Source organism: Nerophis ophidion, linkage group LG09 (genome assembly GCF_033978795.1).
Source record: "Nerophis ophidion isolate RoL-2023_Sa linkage group LG09, RoL_Noph_v1.0, whole genome shotgun sequence".
In the NCBI taxonomy this organism is placed as follows: domain Eukaryota; kingdom Metazoa; phylum Chordata; class Actinopteri; order Syngnathiformes; family Syngnathidae; genus Nerophis; species Nerophis ophidion.
Window position 1 is genome coordinate 35,754,548 of NC_084619.1, and position 17,883 is coordinate 35,772,430.

The window sequence follows — 17,883 nt, forward strand, 5'->3', positions numbered from 1 at the left end:
CAGTGCAAAATATTGCTCATTTGTAGTAGTCTTTCTTGAACTATTTGGAAAAAAATATATAAAAATAAACAAAAACTTGTTGAAAAATAAACAAGTGATTCAATTATCCATCCATCCATTTCCTACCGCTTATTCCCTTTCGGGGTCGCGGGGGGCGCTGGCGCCTATCTCAGCTATAAATAAATATTTCTACACATAGAAGCAATCATCAACTTAAAGTGCCCTCTTTGGGGATTGTAATAGAGATCCATTTGGATTCATTAACTTCATTCTAAACATTTCTTCACAAAAAAAGAAATCTTTAACATCAATATTTATGAAACATGTCCACAAAAAAATCTAGCTCTCAACACTGAATATTGCATTGTTGCATTTCTTTTCACAGTTTATGAACTTACATTCATATTTTGTTGAAGTATTATTCAATAAATATATATTTATAAAGGATTTTTTGATTGTTGCTATTTTTGGAATATTTAAAAAAAATCTCATGTACCCCTTGGCATACCTTCAAGTACCCCCAGGGGTATGTGTACCCCCATTTGAGTACCACTGGTTTAGACTACTGCAATGCCCTGTCTGTAGGCATTAGCCAGGCCTCCCTCGCCCACCTGCAGCTCGTGCAGAACTCTGCTGCTCGTCTGCTAACACAGACCCGCAGACGTGAGCACATCACCCCTATATTAGCGTCCCTTCACTGGCTCCCTGTGCGTTACCGAACCAACTTTAAACTCCTTCTATTTGTTTTTAAATGTTTAAACAACCTCGCGCCAACATATCTCTCCGACCTTCTTCAGCCTTACTGCCCCACCCGATCCCTAAGATCAGCCGAACAGCTGCTACTGACGGTCCCTGACACAAGGCTGAAGCTTAGAGGTGACAGAGCTTTCGCTGCTGCTGCTCCCAAGCTCTGGAACGACCTACCTCTGAGTGTTAGACAAGCCTCCTCTCTTCCTGTTTTTAAATCTCTCTTAAAAGCATACTTTTAATTCCATGGCTTTTAACACTGAGTGATATCCATCCTGCAATGGCGCCCCATAACACATCTGCTGTGAACCTGTTATTATGTTTTATTCATTTTATTTATATAATTCATTTTATTTATTTATTTTTTATCCTGTTCTGTTTTTGTTGTGTTGTGTTTGCTCGGTTTCTCTTTTAACCTGTCCAGTGCACAGCACTTTGGCTACCCCTGTGGTAAATTTTAAATGTGCTCTATAAATAAAGTTAATTTGATTTGATTTGATTTGCTCAAATTCAGGACCTAATTCAACAAGTTCTTAATGTTGTTTTAATGTCTGGTGCCTGCTGGGATTATCAGTGTGGTCAAACTGAGCAGTACACGCCAAGATTTTGGACACACCTTCTCTTTCAATGCGTTTTCTTTACTTTCAAGACAATTTACATAGTAGATTGTCACTGAAATCATCTAAACTACGAATGAGCACATGTGGAGTTATGTACTTAACAAAAAAAGGTGAAATAACTGAAAACATGTTTTATATTCTACTTCCTTCAAAGTAGCCACCTTTAGCTCTGATTACTGCTTTGTACACTCTTGGCATTCTCTCGATGAGCTTCATGAGGTAGTCACCTGAAATGTTTTTTTCACTTCACACATGTGCTCGAAGCTCATCGAGAGAATGCCAAGAGTGTGCAAAGCAGTAATCAGAGCAAAGGGCGGCTATTTTGAAGAACCTAGAATATAAAACACGTTTTCCGTTATTTCACGTTTTTTGTTAAGTACATAACTCCCCATGTGTTCATTTATAGTTTTGATACCTTTACCTACAAAGTAAATAGTTTTGAAAATAAAGAAAACGCATTGAATGACAGTACAGACTTTTGTATTTTCTGTGCAGACGCTGTAAACACGAGTTTGTCTTTGCTGTAGTAACACAACATATGTTGCTGTCTTGTGTGTTGTCAGATATCATGGAGCGCTCGCTCGGCATCAACACCTTCCAGCTGGCAAAGAGACTTGTGGATAAAGTCATCTCCGTCAGGTAGTCCACAGCAAGGCTACGGTTTCATGTCGTCTCATTGAATGTTATATAAATAAATAAATGATAAATGGGTTGTACTTGTATAGCGCTTTTCTACCTTCAAGGTACTCAAAGCGCTTTGACACTACTTCCACATTTACCCATTCACACACACATTCACACACTGATGGAGGGAGCTGCCATGCAAGGCGCCAACCAGCACCCATCAGGAGCAAGGGTGAAGTGTCTTGCTCAGGACACAACGGACGTGACGAGGTTGGTACTAGGTGGGAATTGAACCAGGGACCCTTGGGTTGCGCACGGCCACTCTCCTACTGCGCCACGCCGTCCCAATATATCCATGTTAATTACCATAGAGTACTATGCAAATCTATTAAAATTACATTATTCACAGGAAAACGGTACCAAATAGTAAATGTACTTGGAATGTTAACCGAATGCAACCATACCAAGTTGAAAACACTTTCTCACTCAATAACATGAGCGAGTGTGTCTATACCTTTGACTCCTACTTCAACAAAACACTCACCTAATTTTAAACAGTGTTCCCAGGTGGGGAAGGCCAAACGATCGTACCAGTTTCTTGGATTATCATCGCATTTTGAGAAAAATAATCGTGCATACCCAATTTGACATTACCACAGACTGTAAAATATAACATGTCCTGTGCTATAGAGCAGGGCTATTCAGCTGGCGGCCCGAGGGCCACATCCGCCCTCAAGTTCAGATCAAAACTTAGGAGACAAACTTTTTTGCTGCAAATTCCTAAAAACACCAGGGTACTCCTGTTGTATAGATGAACTTGGGCCACTGTAAACACATTGGCAGATCACTGCATTGACATTTTGAGGTGCTAACAAACATAGAACACTGGGGTCCAAACGTGTGACTTACATAACTCCGGCGTTCCTCAAGGCCCCCCCTTAACTCCTCTCCTTTTTGGCAGTTAGATTGTTTTCGTACTGTGGGGTGTTGCTGTACCTTGTATACTTCAGATGCAATCATTATTAATTTGTTCAACAACTTAAGTTATACTAGTGGTGTTCCCCAAGGTTCCGTTTTAGGTCCTCTCTTTTTTCACAATTTGGACTATTCCACTGGTGGCCTGTGAGTTCAGTTAAAAAAAACTTGTGAGAGACTAAAATGTTTGCAACGCTACAAATGTGTCATAAGTTATCTCTGACTATTTTTTTGGCAGAAGGTCCTTAAAAATAGCAGAGCGCTCCTGTAACTCTGACTAAATAAATAGATCAACATCAAATGTCTACTGTAGAGGACGCTATATGTATATAAGACTGATAGTGACAACACCCCTGTTCCTTAGCTTTCTGGAAATGTGCCCTCCAAAACTATTTTGTTGAATATTCCTTCTATAGTATATCATATGATGCAATTTTACCCTTAAACTAACGAACAGCATTGTCAGAAATGCGCCCCCTACCTGGCTGTAAAGCAGTACGGCAGACAATGACGACATCAATGCAAGATGTATCTTTGCTCCTTTAACGTCGTACATGATGGGAATCTTTGGAATTATTGATCGTGCAGAACAAATACGATACTTGTCGTACGTCTGGTTAGCCGTATCTCAAATCTCAAATTTCACTCCATGGTATGTATTTATAATCACGGTCGTGATTCTAAATATGTATTGTAAGTAGGGATAGGTACTTTTCACATTTCTCATTACCAAATCCCTTTAGCCAGGAATCCTACCAGTACTCAATGATGCCAATTTTTGGCAGTTTTGCGTGTGTTCAAACGTTGACAAATGTTAATTTGTCAATGTTTTGTTTAACATTTAACAGTGAGCTCCTAATGACAACGGTTCTTTCCAGTTGTTATATCTTGTTTTTTTCACAATTTGAAGTGTCATTTGCAAGTATTATATACTGTAGTAGACTTTGCATGTAGTTGCTATTCCAAGACATTAGATGGTAGTATTGTATATAGTGTGTTGCCTAGCCAGAAAGCAGTCTTTGCCATTAAGATGAATGTGCAAGTCTAGTCTGCTGTTAAGCGTACAACGTTTTTTATACTCTAAATCAGGGGTTAAGAAAATTTGCAAGCGGTACAAAATGTATTTGAAAGGATAGATTTTTTAAAAATAAGAATAAAAAAAATATATATATATTTTTAACTTCTGATTTCCTGTGGGCCGTTTGATTTCAATGTATACTTGAGTTGTTTTGCCATCTATCCATTTATCCATTTTGTTCCTTTCGGGGTCACGGAGGGTGCTGGAGCCTATCTCAGTATTAATCTATAGCAGGGGTCGGGAACCTTTTTAACTGAGAGAGCCATGAAAGCCAAATATTTTAAAATGTAATTTCCGTGAGAGCCATATGATATTTTTTAACACTGAATAAAACTAAATGCGTGCATTTTTAAGTAAGACCAACATATTTAGAGTATAATAGGTCTCTTGTTCTTTTTAATAACATGGTTATTCTGAAGCTAACCAATAATGAATATAATACTTCTTACCATTAATGCCACTTCTTGAACAGGTGTGGAAGAAAACGGATGGGTGGATTAAAATGCGTGAAAATGTTTTATATTTTGAACGTTATTTTTTACACTATGATTACCAGCGGTATTATTCATTACTTATCGTGTTAACAATGTCAGCTAAGATTTACCTGAGAGCCGGATGCAGTCATCAAAAGAGCCACATATGGCTCTAGAGCCATAGGTTCCCTACCCCTGATCTATAGCATGTCTATGGAAAAGTCAATATAAATTAGCATCAAGCTAGCGCATTTTGAAAGGTTTTAATGTTTTCTATCAGGCATACATGTTTTGATGACATAGTTTGTCTGCGTCTGCTATGAGTGCTGCTTGAGTGCTTGTTTCTCCGACAAATATTTGAGCCGGTGCTTAGTTCGCAGGCCAGGGGTCCCCATACTTTTTTTTACTCGGGAGCCGCATTGGGTTAAAATAATTTGGCCGGGGGCCGGACTGTGTGTGTATGTATATATATATATATATATATATATACTGTGTATATATATATATATATATATATATATATATATATATATATATCTTCATTGGCTTATCCAGAGAATAGTGCTCGATACCGTGGTAGAGCGCAATATGTAGGTGTGGGAAAAATCACAAGACTACTTCGTCTCTACAGAACTGTTTCATGAGGGCTTCCCTCAATCATCAGGAGAATCTCCTGATGATTGAGGGAACCCCTCATGAAACAGTTCTGTAGAGACGAAGTAGTCTTGTGATTTTTCCCACACCTACATATATATATATATATATATATATATATATATATATATATATATATATATATATATGTATATATATATATATGTATATATATATATATATATATATATATATATATATGTATGTATATATATATATATATATATATATATATACAGTATGTATTTATATATATATATATATATATATTGCTCACGCACTAATTGACTGAAAGAGAGCGCGATGATGTCACGATGTAACAAGCTGTAGAAAATTGATTCGAAAGGACAGATTTTAAAAATAAGAATAAAAAAAATGTTTATATATATATATATTTTTTGTTTTTGTTTTTTTTGTTTTGAGTTTTCTTGTTACTCTTTCCTCCCGAGGGCCGGATTTTGGACGCTGTTCCCGTTTAGATGAAGAATAAATTATAATCCTCGCAGAGTTAAAAAAAAAAAAAAACCCAGATGTGTACAAACCAGCCTCTCTTTAGCCATCTGCAAGGTTTCTCACTACTCCCAACGGGTTGAATTTTTTTCTTGCCCGGATGTGGGATCTGAGCAGAGGATGTTGTTGTGGATTGTGCAGCCCTTTGAGACAAAGTGCTGTATTTGTAAAACTTAAACAATAACGTGGGTTTAAACTGCCACTGATAAGTGTTCATTTTACTCACAGTGAGGAGGATTCTCTGGTGGCAATGCTGAGGTTTCAAGAGTTTGAGCGTTCTACTGTGGACACGGAGGGAGCCATGGGACTGGCAGCCATCTTGGCAGGACAGCTGCCAGAACTGAGAGGAAAAAGGTGAGTTTGATTTGTTTTTTAATGTATTTTTTTTTTAAACACAGCAAAAACAATTAAAGTGATCTTGGCATTTTGTGGACAGATTTTGATGGCTTGAGTTACAAAACCCGTTTCCATATGAGTTGGGAAATTGTGTTAGATGTAAATATAAACAGAATACAATGATTTGCCAATCATTTTCAACCCATATTCAGTTAAATATGCTACAAAGACAACATATTTGATGTTCAAATTGTTTATTTTTTTTGCAAATAATAATTAATTTACAATTTCATGGCTGCAACATGTGCCAAAGTAGTTGGGAAAGGGTATGTTCACCACTGTGTTACATCAGCTTTTCTTCCAACAACAGTTAATAAATGTTTGGGAACTGAGGAAACTAATTGTTGAAGCTTTGATAGTGGAATTCTTTCCCATTCTTGTTTTATGTAGAGCTTCAGTCGTTCAACAGTCCGGGGTCTCCGCTGTCATATTTTACACTTCATAATGCGCCACACATTTTCGATGGGAGACAGGTCTGGACTGCAGCCGGGCCAGGAAAGTACCCGCACTCTTTTTTTATGAAGTCACGCTGTTGTAACACATGCTGAATGTGGCTTGGCATTGTCTTGCTGAAATAAGCAGGGGTGTCCATGAAAAAGACGGCGCTTAGATGGCAGCATATGTTGTTCCAAAACCTGTATGTACTTTTCAGCATTAATGGTGCCTTCACAGATGTGTAAGTTACCCATGCCTTGGGCACTAATACACCCCCATACCATCACAGATGCTGGCTTTTGAACTTTGCATTGATAACAGTCTGGATGGTTTGCTTCCCCTTTGGTGTTAGAACATGATGTCGAATATTTCCCAAAACAATTTGAAATGTGGGCCCGTCAGACCACAGAACACTTTTCCACTTTGCATCAGTCCATCTTAGATGATCTCGGGCCCAGAGAAGCCGGCTGCGTTTCTGGATGTTGTTGATAAATAGCTTTTGCTTTGCATACTAGAGCTTTAACTTGCACTTACAGATGTAGTGATGAACTGTTTTTAGTGACAGTGGTTTTCTGAAGTGTTCCTGAGCCCATGTGGTGATATCCTTTAGAGATTGATGTGGGTTTTTTTTTTTGATACAGTGCTGTCTGAAGGATCGAAGGTCACGATCATTCATTGTTGGTTTCCGGCCATGCCGCTTACGTGGAGTTATTTTTCCAGATTCTCTGAACCTTTTGATGATATTATGGACCGTAGATGTTGAAATCCCTAAATTTCTTGCAATTGCACTTTGAGAAACGTTGTTCCTAAACTGTTTGACTATTTGCTCACGCAGTTGTGGACAAAGGGGTGGACCTCGCCCCATCCTTTTTTGTGAAAGACTGAGCAATTTTTGGGAAGCTGTTTTTATACCCAATCATGGCACCCCCCTGTTCCCAATTAGCCTGCACACCTGTGGGATTTTCCAAATAAGTGTTTGATGAGAATTCCTCAACTTTATCAGTATTTATTGCCATCTTTCCCAACTTCTTTGTCACATGCTGCAGAAAAAAATGTTTATCAGTTTGAACATCAAATATGTTGTCTTTGTAGCATATTCAACTGAATATGGGTTGAAAATGATTAGCAAATCATTGTAATCCGTTTTTTTTTACATCCAACACAATTTCCCAACTCTTATGGCAACGGGGTTTGTATTTAGTGAACTTAATTTTTTCATGGAGGGAATCACTAAACGTTACAATGGCAATGCATGGAGAACAGTACGTCAACTGTACACTCCCACACTTCTGGAAACACGTTCTATATGTTGTTTGTCATCGGTTGTCCATGTTTCTACCAGTTAAAAGTTTAAAATGTGTCTTCTCTAATGGTCCTTTGCTAGGGTTGCAGTGGTGGTGAGCAGTGCTAACATGGAGCTGGATTTGGTGAGGCAGTGTGTGGACCGAGCCCTGGTGCTGGACGACCGTGTCAGCAAGTTTTCAGTGCAGCTGGGGGAATGGCCCGGAGACATGGCGAAGCTGTTGGACGTCTTGTCCAGAGAGGACGTCAGGTGAGGCCACAGATACCATGGATTGCATGGAACAAACAAAAGCAGTAATATTCTGATAAGACATATTGTGTTGTTTTTGCATCCATTAACCACATGTTTTCATCGCCGTCCTCAGGTTGTTGGACGTCAATCATCGGAGGCACAGTGACAAGTCAAACCTCTTCAAAGCAAAGGTGAACGACCCCCTTCTCCTTTTACTCAATTATGTCCTCTGCAAATTCTTTACATATACAATTCAACAACATTAGAGCAAAGAAAACCTGCACAAGTCGTAAAAAATCCAAAATATCACCTGGAAACCAAAATGGTTTCTGACTGTCTGACAATCACATGCTAAAATTTACAAAATTTTCTCCCAATCGGACAATTTCAGCTATTTTTTCCTTGGATACACATACAGTAGATCAGGGGTCTCAAAAACGCGGCCCGTGAGACGTTATTTTGCGGCCCGCACCTTGATTTAAAATATTAGTGTTGGTGCGGCCCGCAAGTTTAATAAGAATGGCGCTTTACAACATCATACTTGTATACCCTCAAGTATTCCGGGAGACTCCCAATTTTCAGTGCCCCTCCAGGGGTGATCATTCTCCCGATTTTCACCTTAACAACAATATTGAGGGGGCACCGTGGAGGCACTGCCTTTAACGTCCTCTACAATTCATACAAACAACGTGTCAGCCCAGCCACATGTTGTATCTGACTTCTGTAGATGCACTAAGCGACTGCAAGACATACTTGATCAAAAGCCACACAGGTCACACTGAGGGTGCCCGTAAAAAAAAAACTTTAACACTGTCACAAATATGTGCCACACTGTGAACCCACACCAAAAAAGAATGACAAACACATTTTGGGAGAACATCCGCACCGTAACACAACATAATCATAATATAAAAAATACCCAGAATCCAATGCACCCTTAACTCTTCCGGGCTACAATATACATCAACGCCCCCTTAGCCCCGCCCCCTATTGTAGCCCGGAAAAGTTAGGGCTGCATTGGATTCTGGGTATTTTTTCTATTGTGTTTGTTGTGTTACGGTGCGGATGTTCTCCCAAGATGTGTTTGTCAATCTTGTTTGGTGTGGGTTCACAGTGAGGCGCATATTTGTAACAGTGATAAAGATGTTTATACGGCCCCCCTCAGACTGACCTGTGTGACTGTTGATCAGGTATGTCTTGCAGTCACATTTGTGGGTCTGCAGAAACCTAATACAATATGTAACTGGGCCGGCACACTGTTTGCATGATGGAAGAGCGGCAGGTTGTAGAGGACGCTAAAGGCAGCGCCATCACGGCACGCCCTTAATATTGTAGTCCGGGTGAAAACCGGGAGAATGATTACCCTGGGATATTGTCGGGAGGGGCATTGATATTCAGGTGTGTCCTGGAAAGATCGCGAGAGTTGGCAAGTATGTTGCTAGGGCGGGAAAGCCATTCAAAGAAGGAGAATTCATTAAAAAGTGCATGTTAGATTTTTTTAAGAAATCTTTTCTTGCGGCCCAGTCTCACACAGTTTCTGCATCCAGTGGCCCCCAGGTAAATTGAGTTTGCTTTAAATTGTTTGTTTTAAACTGTTGTAAGCGTGATAATTTTTTGACAGTAACTTAAATAGAAAACGCCGTCTGCAAAGGTGAAAGAGTACTACAGGGATGAATGTCCATGTCTCATAAATCAATTGACTCAATATTTTGCAGCAAGCAGGGCACAATGGGGTTGGTTGTCACATCCATCCATCTACTTTCTACCGCTTATTCCCTTCGGGGTCGCTGGAGCCTATCTCAGCTACAATCGGGCAGAAGGCGGTGTACATCCTGAACAAGTCGCCACCTCATCACAGGGCCAACACAGATAGACAGACAACATTCACACTCACATTCACACACTAGGGCCAATTTAGTCACATGTTTTATTTTATTGTGAAATGCTCATCACCATTAAAACATCTTTCAATAATTATTCCTACATCAAATTGAAGCATAAAGTGTGCATGTTATCATTTTCCAACTCATTGTAACACACTAATAAACTTTTAATGACACTTTAACACAAGGGTTCCCAAATTGCGGCCCGCAGGACGAATATGGTCCACCGGCGTCGAAAATCCAGCCCGCGGATTGTCCGACCGCTTCTATGTTAGCTACCTGTCTTTGTTTATAATGTCTATTTTCTGCTGGATCTACTCTTTATTTTATGCTGCCCTTTTTTTTCTTCTGCAGCTGTTACATATACTGTACTGTCGTACATCAGTGGTGTCCAAGTCATTTGAGCTCAGGGGCCTCATGGAGGGATATATCTGTGCACATGCCGGCCAGACTATTAAAATTATAGTATTGAAACTAAAAAATGAAAACTTCAGATTGTTTTCTTTGTCCTACTTTGGCCAAAAATAGACCAAACACAATATGAAAATACGACAATAAAAGTATAGAAAAAAATACCCGGCATCGGTAAACTTTAGATCAGGGGAACAAAATCCGGCCCGCGTGAAGTCTCAATTGTTTTTTCTGTTTTTTGTCCATTCTAATCTATTTTACTGTCGGGGTCTCCTAACTGCTCCGGCATATCATGTTGTCAAAAAATGCATTTTCCCAATGATAACATGACATCATCACGCTCACGCGAGCATGCGGAAAGTGTGCACTCTTTTAGTCAATTAGTGCGTGAGGAATATATACACACACACACACACACATTTTGTACAGCATTTTTTATTTTGATAGTGTTTTGTATATTGTACAGGAATGCTTGTTATTTTTATTGGATAGTAGTCTGTTTATTTCAATTGTTAGTTTTTCCTTTATTCTTGTGTTATTTTACCCCATATTTGTTCCCACAACCGCACCTTAAGTTGGAGTCTTTAATCTCGTTATATGCAAATATAATGACAATAAAGTCTATTCTATTCTATTCTATTCTATTCTTGTATTCTACATATCCCGGCACCCGGACAAATGTTTTTAACCCAGTGCGGCCCCTGAGTCCAAAAGTTTGGGGACCCCTGATTTAACACATCGTGACAACCAACCCCATCACATGAACGCTCTGGAGTTAGTTGTCCCATCCATCCATCCATTTTCTACAGCTTATTCCCTTCGGGGTCACGGGGGGTGGTGAAGCCTATCTCAGCTGTATTCGGGCAGAAGGCGGGGTACACCCTGGACAAGTCGCCACCTCATCGCAGGGCCAACACAGATAGACAGAAAACATTCACACTCACAATGATCTTTTAAAGGGACTTTTGTCCTAAATGTGAAAGTTTATCTGCATTGCCAAGTTGACATATACAGTACGTAACACACAATGATGAAGGGACTCAAACATTGTTTTTTCATGTGTACATGAATCTGAATTTAAAATGTATTAAAAAACTGTGATTCGCGTCGTACACCCTGGACAAGTCGCCACCTCATCGCACATAAATACATTCAGTAAAGTTAAATACAAATAAGGCAACAAGACAAGTATCCTACACTTCTCTTTTGTAAAGTAAATCTTAACAGCCGATATGGGCATATACATCAACTATATGATTTGCCTGAGAAGCTGGACAGGACAAAAATAAATAAATACATTAATTAAAAAAAAGAAGAAAAAGAAAATGTATATTTTTTTTCACCTATCGCGTGTTTTTATGTTTATCTTGAAAGTAGTTTGTACTTTTAACTACAGTGTGTGACCGTTCCTGCTTTTGTTGTTCTATTTATTTATGAAACTTGTATTTGCTGCCCTTTTGACCAGGCCACTCTCGCAAGAGATTTTAATCTCAGTGAGGTTTTTTTTTTTTTATCTGGTTAAACAATGGAAAGGAAAAAAAAGAGAAAAAATAAAATGCAAAATAAATTAACAAATGACAAAAAACACAGATGGGAAAATTCACAAAACAAAACAAAAAGAGTGTCAGATCAAAAGGAATATCCAACTTTAACCACACACTGACTGTTCTCCTACATTTTTAAATGGCGTCTATTACAATTAGTGGATGTGTTGCGTGTGATCTACTAAGGCTGTGAACAGTTGATAACAATCGCAAAAGTGGTGCAGGCCGCACTATTTAAGTGAGGAATTTGTGTGCACTATACAGGCTGTCACCATGGAGACATGAATATGATCAGCATTTATTCTGCATATACATAAAGACAGTCCAGCTAAATGGATTGTGCTCCGTATTCTGCTCACTTAAGACATGTATTTCTCTGCTCACGAGTTTAGTAGATCAGCTTGGTGTGTGCTATTAAGTTTGCTTTTGTTATAAAACATGAAAACCTTTAGAAGTTGAGTCCCTTATATGTAATATTTTATAGTAGTAAAATTACCATGAATTGATTATCGTGGACCCCGACTTAAACAAGTTGAAAAACTTATTCGGTTTTACCATTTAGTGGTCAATTGTATGGAATATGTACTGAACTGTGCAATCTACTAATACAAGTTTCAATCAATCAATCAATCAAAGGGAAGGGATTCATCTGACCACATTCCTGGGCAGATCTGGCGAGAGGAAGCTAGGGGGTTAATATTTTTTTCATGCAGTCTGCTGAAAATGATGGTAAGTGCCAGTCTACATAACAACTGACGCTGTGGTCAAAGTTATAATTGCCACAAAATACATTTCAAGATATTCAACACTGCTGCCTTTTGGCGGATTAAGTGGATAGTGCACCCGCCCAATCCCTCACGTTTCATGTGTCAGGTAAACCACAACAAATGGGTCATATGAATCCCCTTTCTAAGGTGTGTGTGTTTTGGAATTTGGATTATTCCTTATTTGTGCCCATCGTATTAAAATGTAATACTTTGAATGGATTGGGGCGTGTTTAATGAACTAAAATTCTATATCATTGAGAACGTTTTGACCTCCTGATCTATGGTCAGTTCTGTCTCCTTGGAAGAAACCATGCAGGAAGGAAATATTTGTCAGCGGAAAATCCCTAGGACACTTTGTTTAAATTATATATTTGTTTTAAATTGGTATTGTGATCCATCCAGAAGTATTTGTTAACAAACTGCGGAGGTAATGTGTTTACTGAGAGTGTAAACATCCACATGTCCTAAAAAATGGATCTACTTTAGGGGTGTCAAATTCATTTTAGATCAAGGGCCACGTGGAGAAACATCTACTCCCAAGTGGGCCTGACTGGTAAAATCACAGCACGATAACTTAAAAAAAAGGCACCTTCAGATTGTTTTCTTTGTTTAAAAATATAACAAGCACATTCTGAAATTGTACAAATCATAATGTTGTTGTTTTGTTTTTTTAACTTACATGTTGCGGTTAATATTTGTCGTTATTTATACTTTCTGAATAAATTGTGATAATGTTAATCAGTCAACTCATTGGTGTTATTTTGAATCAAGATTAAAAATATACATCAAAATCGAATTACAGTGTTATTTATGCTCATTTCCCACGACTGGTGCACTAATATCATGTGGTTTATTTTTATTTTTTACATATGTAGAGTCATCTACAACGATGCAAAGAATTGCTATTGTGACTGGTTTATTTTTATTTTTTACATATGTAGAGTCATCTACAATGATGCATCTAGTGGACACATCTAGAACAGCAATTTCTTTCACTCAAAAACTAAATCTCATTTTTATACTTTGCAAACTCATCCCCTGGGCCTGATAAAGCTAGTTCGCGGGCCTGATCCGGCCTGCGGGCCGTACGTTTGACATCCGGTTTAGATAGTTGCTGACGTCATGCAGGACTTTTTTTTTTTTTTTTATTAAATCAACACAAAAACACACAAAATACACTTTCCATCAGTGCATCAACCCCCCAAAGAAAACCCCTCCCTCCCCCATTCACACCCAGCCACACCCACTCACACAAAAAAGGGTTGTTTCTTTCTGCTACCAAAATGCTGGTTCCCACAACATATATAACACAGTCTGCAAGGGACATAGTCCCTGAAACACACATGATTGTGTGTGTCGCCGGTCCACTAACACTATCATTAATTACTATTTTTTATGTAATTGTTTTATATAATTTTACTTTCTTTTTTATCCAAAAAAAATGTCATTGTTTTCCTTTTTTTAATCTCATTTTATTTTATTAAAAAAATAAATAAAAAATAACCTTATCTTCATCAGACCAAGTTGTTAATGGAATTAGACTTGTCTAAAAGGTTTTTAAAACCAGGTCCAGTCCAGACAATGTCAAAGTGGGCCTCAGCAACACACACCCTCATCCATGTACAACAACAAAAATTAGGGACTTTATATTGAAAGCTTATGTCAGAGGGAGGATGTCAGCAGACTCACAGCTTCTATGGGAGGAGAAACGCTGGCAATGAACCATCTGACAACTGATCTGATTCTGATAAATTTGTTTAATCCATGCATCCATCCATTTCCTACCGCTCCTCCATTTTTGGGGTGGCGGGAGGTGCTGGAACCTATCTCAAATCCAAACATTTGAATATATTTACCCAAAATGTTGCAATGGATTTGAAATTACACAATTAAAAAGTGAATGTTCATGCGGTGTCATAAGGTGACATTAATTGTGTGTGTGTTGCCAGGTGGAGTGCGTAGTGGAAACCAGAGACAAGACCCAAAGCACTCAACTGAGGAAGACGTTGAGTGAACGCTACCCTTCTGTCTGCTGGCTGGAGCGATGATCATGTGACCATTGATGAAACTAACCTGCTGTATATTTTGGAAGGAACGTCATCAACACAACGGATGTTCGAAATTTGCATTTAGAGTCACTATTATCTATATTGATACTGTTTACGCTGCTATTATTGTCTGCTGCTGCAGGGAAATAGTTCTACTACACAGTGGGGGCTCTTGTAGGTACACTATGTGCAGCCAGACCATTAGGTACACTAATATGAGGGAGATTTTTTGTATACACTGGACTATACATATATTAGTTTGTTCAATATAAATGTATATACCTAGTAGTGGGTCTATATCTTCAATGTGGTGACCTTGGTCACCTCATACCAACCCCACTCAGGCTTCCCAGTTTGTGCTGATTGAGATAGTGTCTGGAGTTGATGACCGTCTTTGCAGTTTCCTGCGCGACTCAAGCTCCGGACCAAATGAGCGCTGAGCACAAATCTATTTAGGTCCCCCCCCCCCCCCATCCTGTACTTGTGCAGTGCCGTGCAAAGATTTATTTGTTGGAATTCCCTTTTTCAAATAATTTGCTGTGACACTGTAAACATTGAATAGGATATAAGCGGTTATGAAAAAAACGACTAAATCCACTAGACTTTGTGGAGTGTAGACACAAGTCATATCAATCCAGGTAAGGATTTAAATATATGTACAAACCCCGTTTCCATATGAGTTTGGAAATTGTGTTGGATGTAAATATAAACGGAATACAATGATTTGCAAATCCTTTTCAACCCATATTCAGTTGAATGCACTACAAAGACTTTAGAATTTCATGGCTGCAACAGGTTCCAAAGTATTTGGGAAAGGGCATGTTCACCACGGTTACATCACCTTTTCTTTTAACAACACTCAATAAACATTTGGGAACTGAGGAAACTAATTGTTGAAGCTTTGAAAGTGGAATTATTTACCATTCTCAAGCTCTGCTTTTCCTACTCCTTTTCGAACATGTTGAAAAGAGAAACTGGAAATTGTGTTGTATCGTGTTGTATGCTTGCCTGTTCAAAATAAACTCACTCATTGTTTTATGTAGAGCTTCAGTCGTTCAACAGTCCGGGGTCTCAGCTGTCATATTTTACGCTTCATAATGCGCCACACATTTTCCATGGGAGACAGGTCTTGACTGCAGGCGGGCCAGGAAAGTACCCGCACTCTTTTTTTAGAAAGCTACGCTGTTGTAACACTTGTCTTTCTGAAATAAGCAGGGGCGTCCATGATAACGTTGCTTGGATGACAAAATATGTTGTTCCAAAACCTGTATGGGCCTTTCAGCATTAATGGTGCCTTCACAGATGAGTAAGTTACCCATGCCTTGGGCACTAATACACCCCCATACCATCACAGATGCTGGCTTTTGAACTTTGCGCCTATATCAATCGGAATGTTTTTTTTCCTCTTTGTTCTGGAGGACACCATGTCCTGTTTCCAAATATAATTTGAAATATGCATTTGTCTGACCACAGAACACCTTTCCACTTTGCATCAGTCAATCTTAGGTGAGCTCGGGCCCAGCCAAGCCGGCAGCGTTTCACAATAGTTGATAAATGGGTTTGGCTTTGCATAGTAGAGTTTTAACTTGCACTTACAGATGTAGCCACCAACTGTAGTTACTGACAGTGGTTTATGAAGTGTTCTTGAGCCCATGTGGTGATAACCTTTACACACTGATGTCGGTTTTTGATGCAGTACCGCCTGAGGGATCAAAAGTACGTAATATCATCGCTTATGTGCAGTGACTTCTCCAGATTCTCTGAACTTTTTGATAATTTTACGGACCGTAGATGGTAAAATCCCTAAATTCCTTGCAATAGCTTGTTGAGAAATGTTGTTCTAAAACTATTCAACAATTTGCTTACAAACTGGTGTCCCTCACCCATCCCTGTTTGTGAATTACTTAGCATTTCATGTAAGCTGCTGTTATACCCAATCATGGCACCCAAATGTTCCCAATTAGCCTGAACACCTGTGGGATGTTCTGTATAAGTGTTTGATGAGCATTCCTCAACTTATCAGTATTTATTGCCACCTTTCCCAACTTCTTTGTCACATGTTGCTGGCATCAAATTCTAAAGTTAATGATTATTTGCACACAAAAAAATGTCAGTTTGAACATCAAATATGTTGTCTTTGTAGCATATTCAACTGAATATGGGTTGAAAATTATTTGCAAATCATGGTATTCATTTTATATTTACATCTAACACAATTTCCCAACTCATATAAACGGGGTTTGTAGTAAATACAGTCATATTTGCTGTATTGGAGTGTTCTCTAAGTGAGGTTCTAGTAGATTGTGGTCAAGTATGTTGCCTTTGCACAGTCCTGTACATTCTACACATTGCTTTGCATATTTATTTTGGAATGGTTACATTTATGATGAAGTATTTTTAAAGAGGTAGTTTCGCTCCAAAGTAGAAATGTTACCTGAATAAAACCTACTTTTGGGATTTTGTTATCAGCTGGCTCCTTATTCAGAAATGTTTTCTCTGACTTCAGAATTATTGAGACTGAGTGAAAATTATTGACTCAAGAAGAATGTCTGATTCTGATTATTATTAATTGCATTTGTCACCCCAGTATAGTGTACATGTTTGCATGGTAAATATTGCCATGTTTACTCCTTTATATCATTTTAGTGGTTCAGTGGCTCTCAGTCTCATAACCTGAATATTAGTGGTCAATCCCCAAAGTAGTATTTTTATGTATGATAGTCTGTTCTAAGAATCTAACAGAATCTCACTTTTTCATTAAAGACTACCTCACAACTGTGGCTGCCCTGAGAAGGCCATATGCAACAGTGGGTATAAAGGAATATAAACTTAAAATAGCCTTGTTATAGCCCTGCGATGAGGTGGCGACTTGTCCAGGGTGTACCCCGCCTTCCGCCCGATTGTAGCTGAGATAGGCGCCAGCGCCCCCCGCGACCCCAAAAGGGAATAAGCGGTAGAAAATGGATGGATGGATGGATAGCCTTGTTATACAGCTGTTTTTGAGTATTATAAAAATCAGCTGTTTTTGAGTATTATATTTTTACTAACAGATGAATGTTTGACTTACAATTGTGTTTATTTCAGATAACACCCCATCACATTAGAATTATGAGTTTGACACCTGTGTTTTAAAAGTAATAACACACTTTATACAGTATGTTTTATGTACTGATCAAAAGTATGG

General features: G+C 38.7%; 1 protein-coding gene across 2 annotated transcripts in view; it reads left to right on the forward strand.

Moving 5' to 3' along the window:
* The window catches only part of LOC133559282 (L-threonine ammonia-lyase), a 53,783-nt gene extending 36,627 nt beyond the window's left edge, over nt 1–17,156 (forward strand). For both annotated transcript variants that reach the window (XM_061910893.1, XM_061910894.1), the window contains exons 7-11: nt 1,931–2,006; nt 5,910–6,035; nt 7,897–8,064; nt 8,180–8,237; nt 14,601–17,156. In XM_061910893.1, coding sequence (XP_061766877.1) covers nt 1,931–2,006; nt 5,910–6,035; nt 7,897–8,064; nt 8,180–8,237; nt 14,601–14,699 — 527 coding nt within the window. In that variant the 3' untranslated portion in view covers nt 14,700–17,156. The remainder of the gene's footprint in view (nt 1–1,930; nt 2,007–5,909; nt 6,036–7,896; nt 8,065–8,179; nt 8,238–14,600) is intronic.
* The last annotated feature ends 727 nt before the right edge of the window (nt 17,157–17,883 follow it).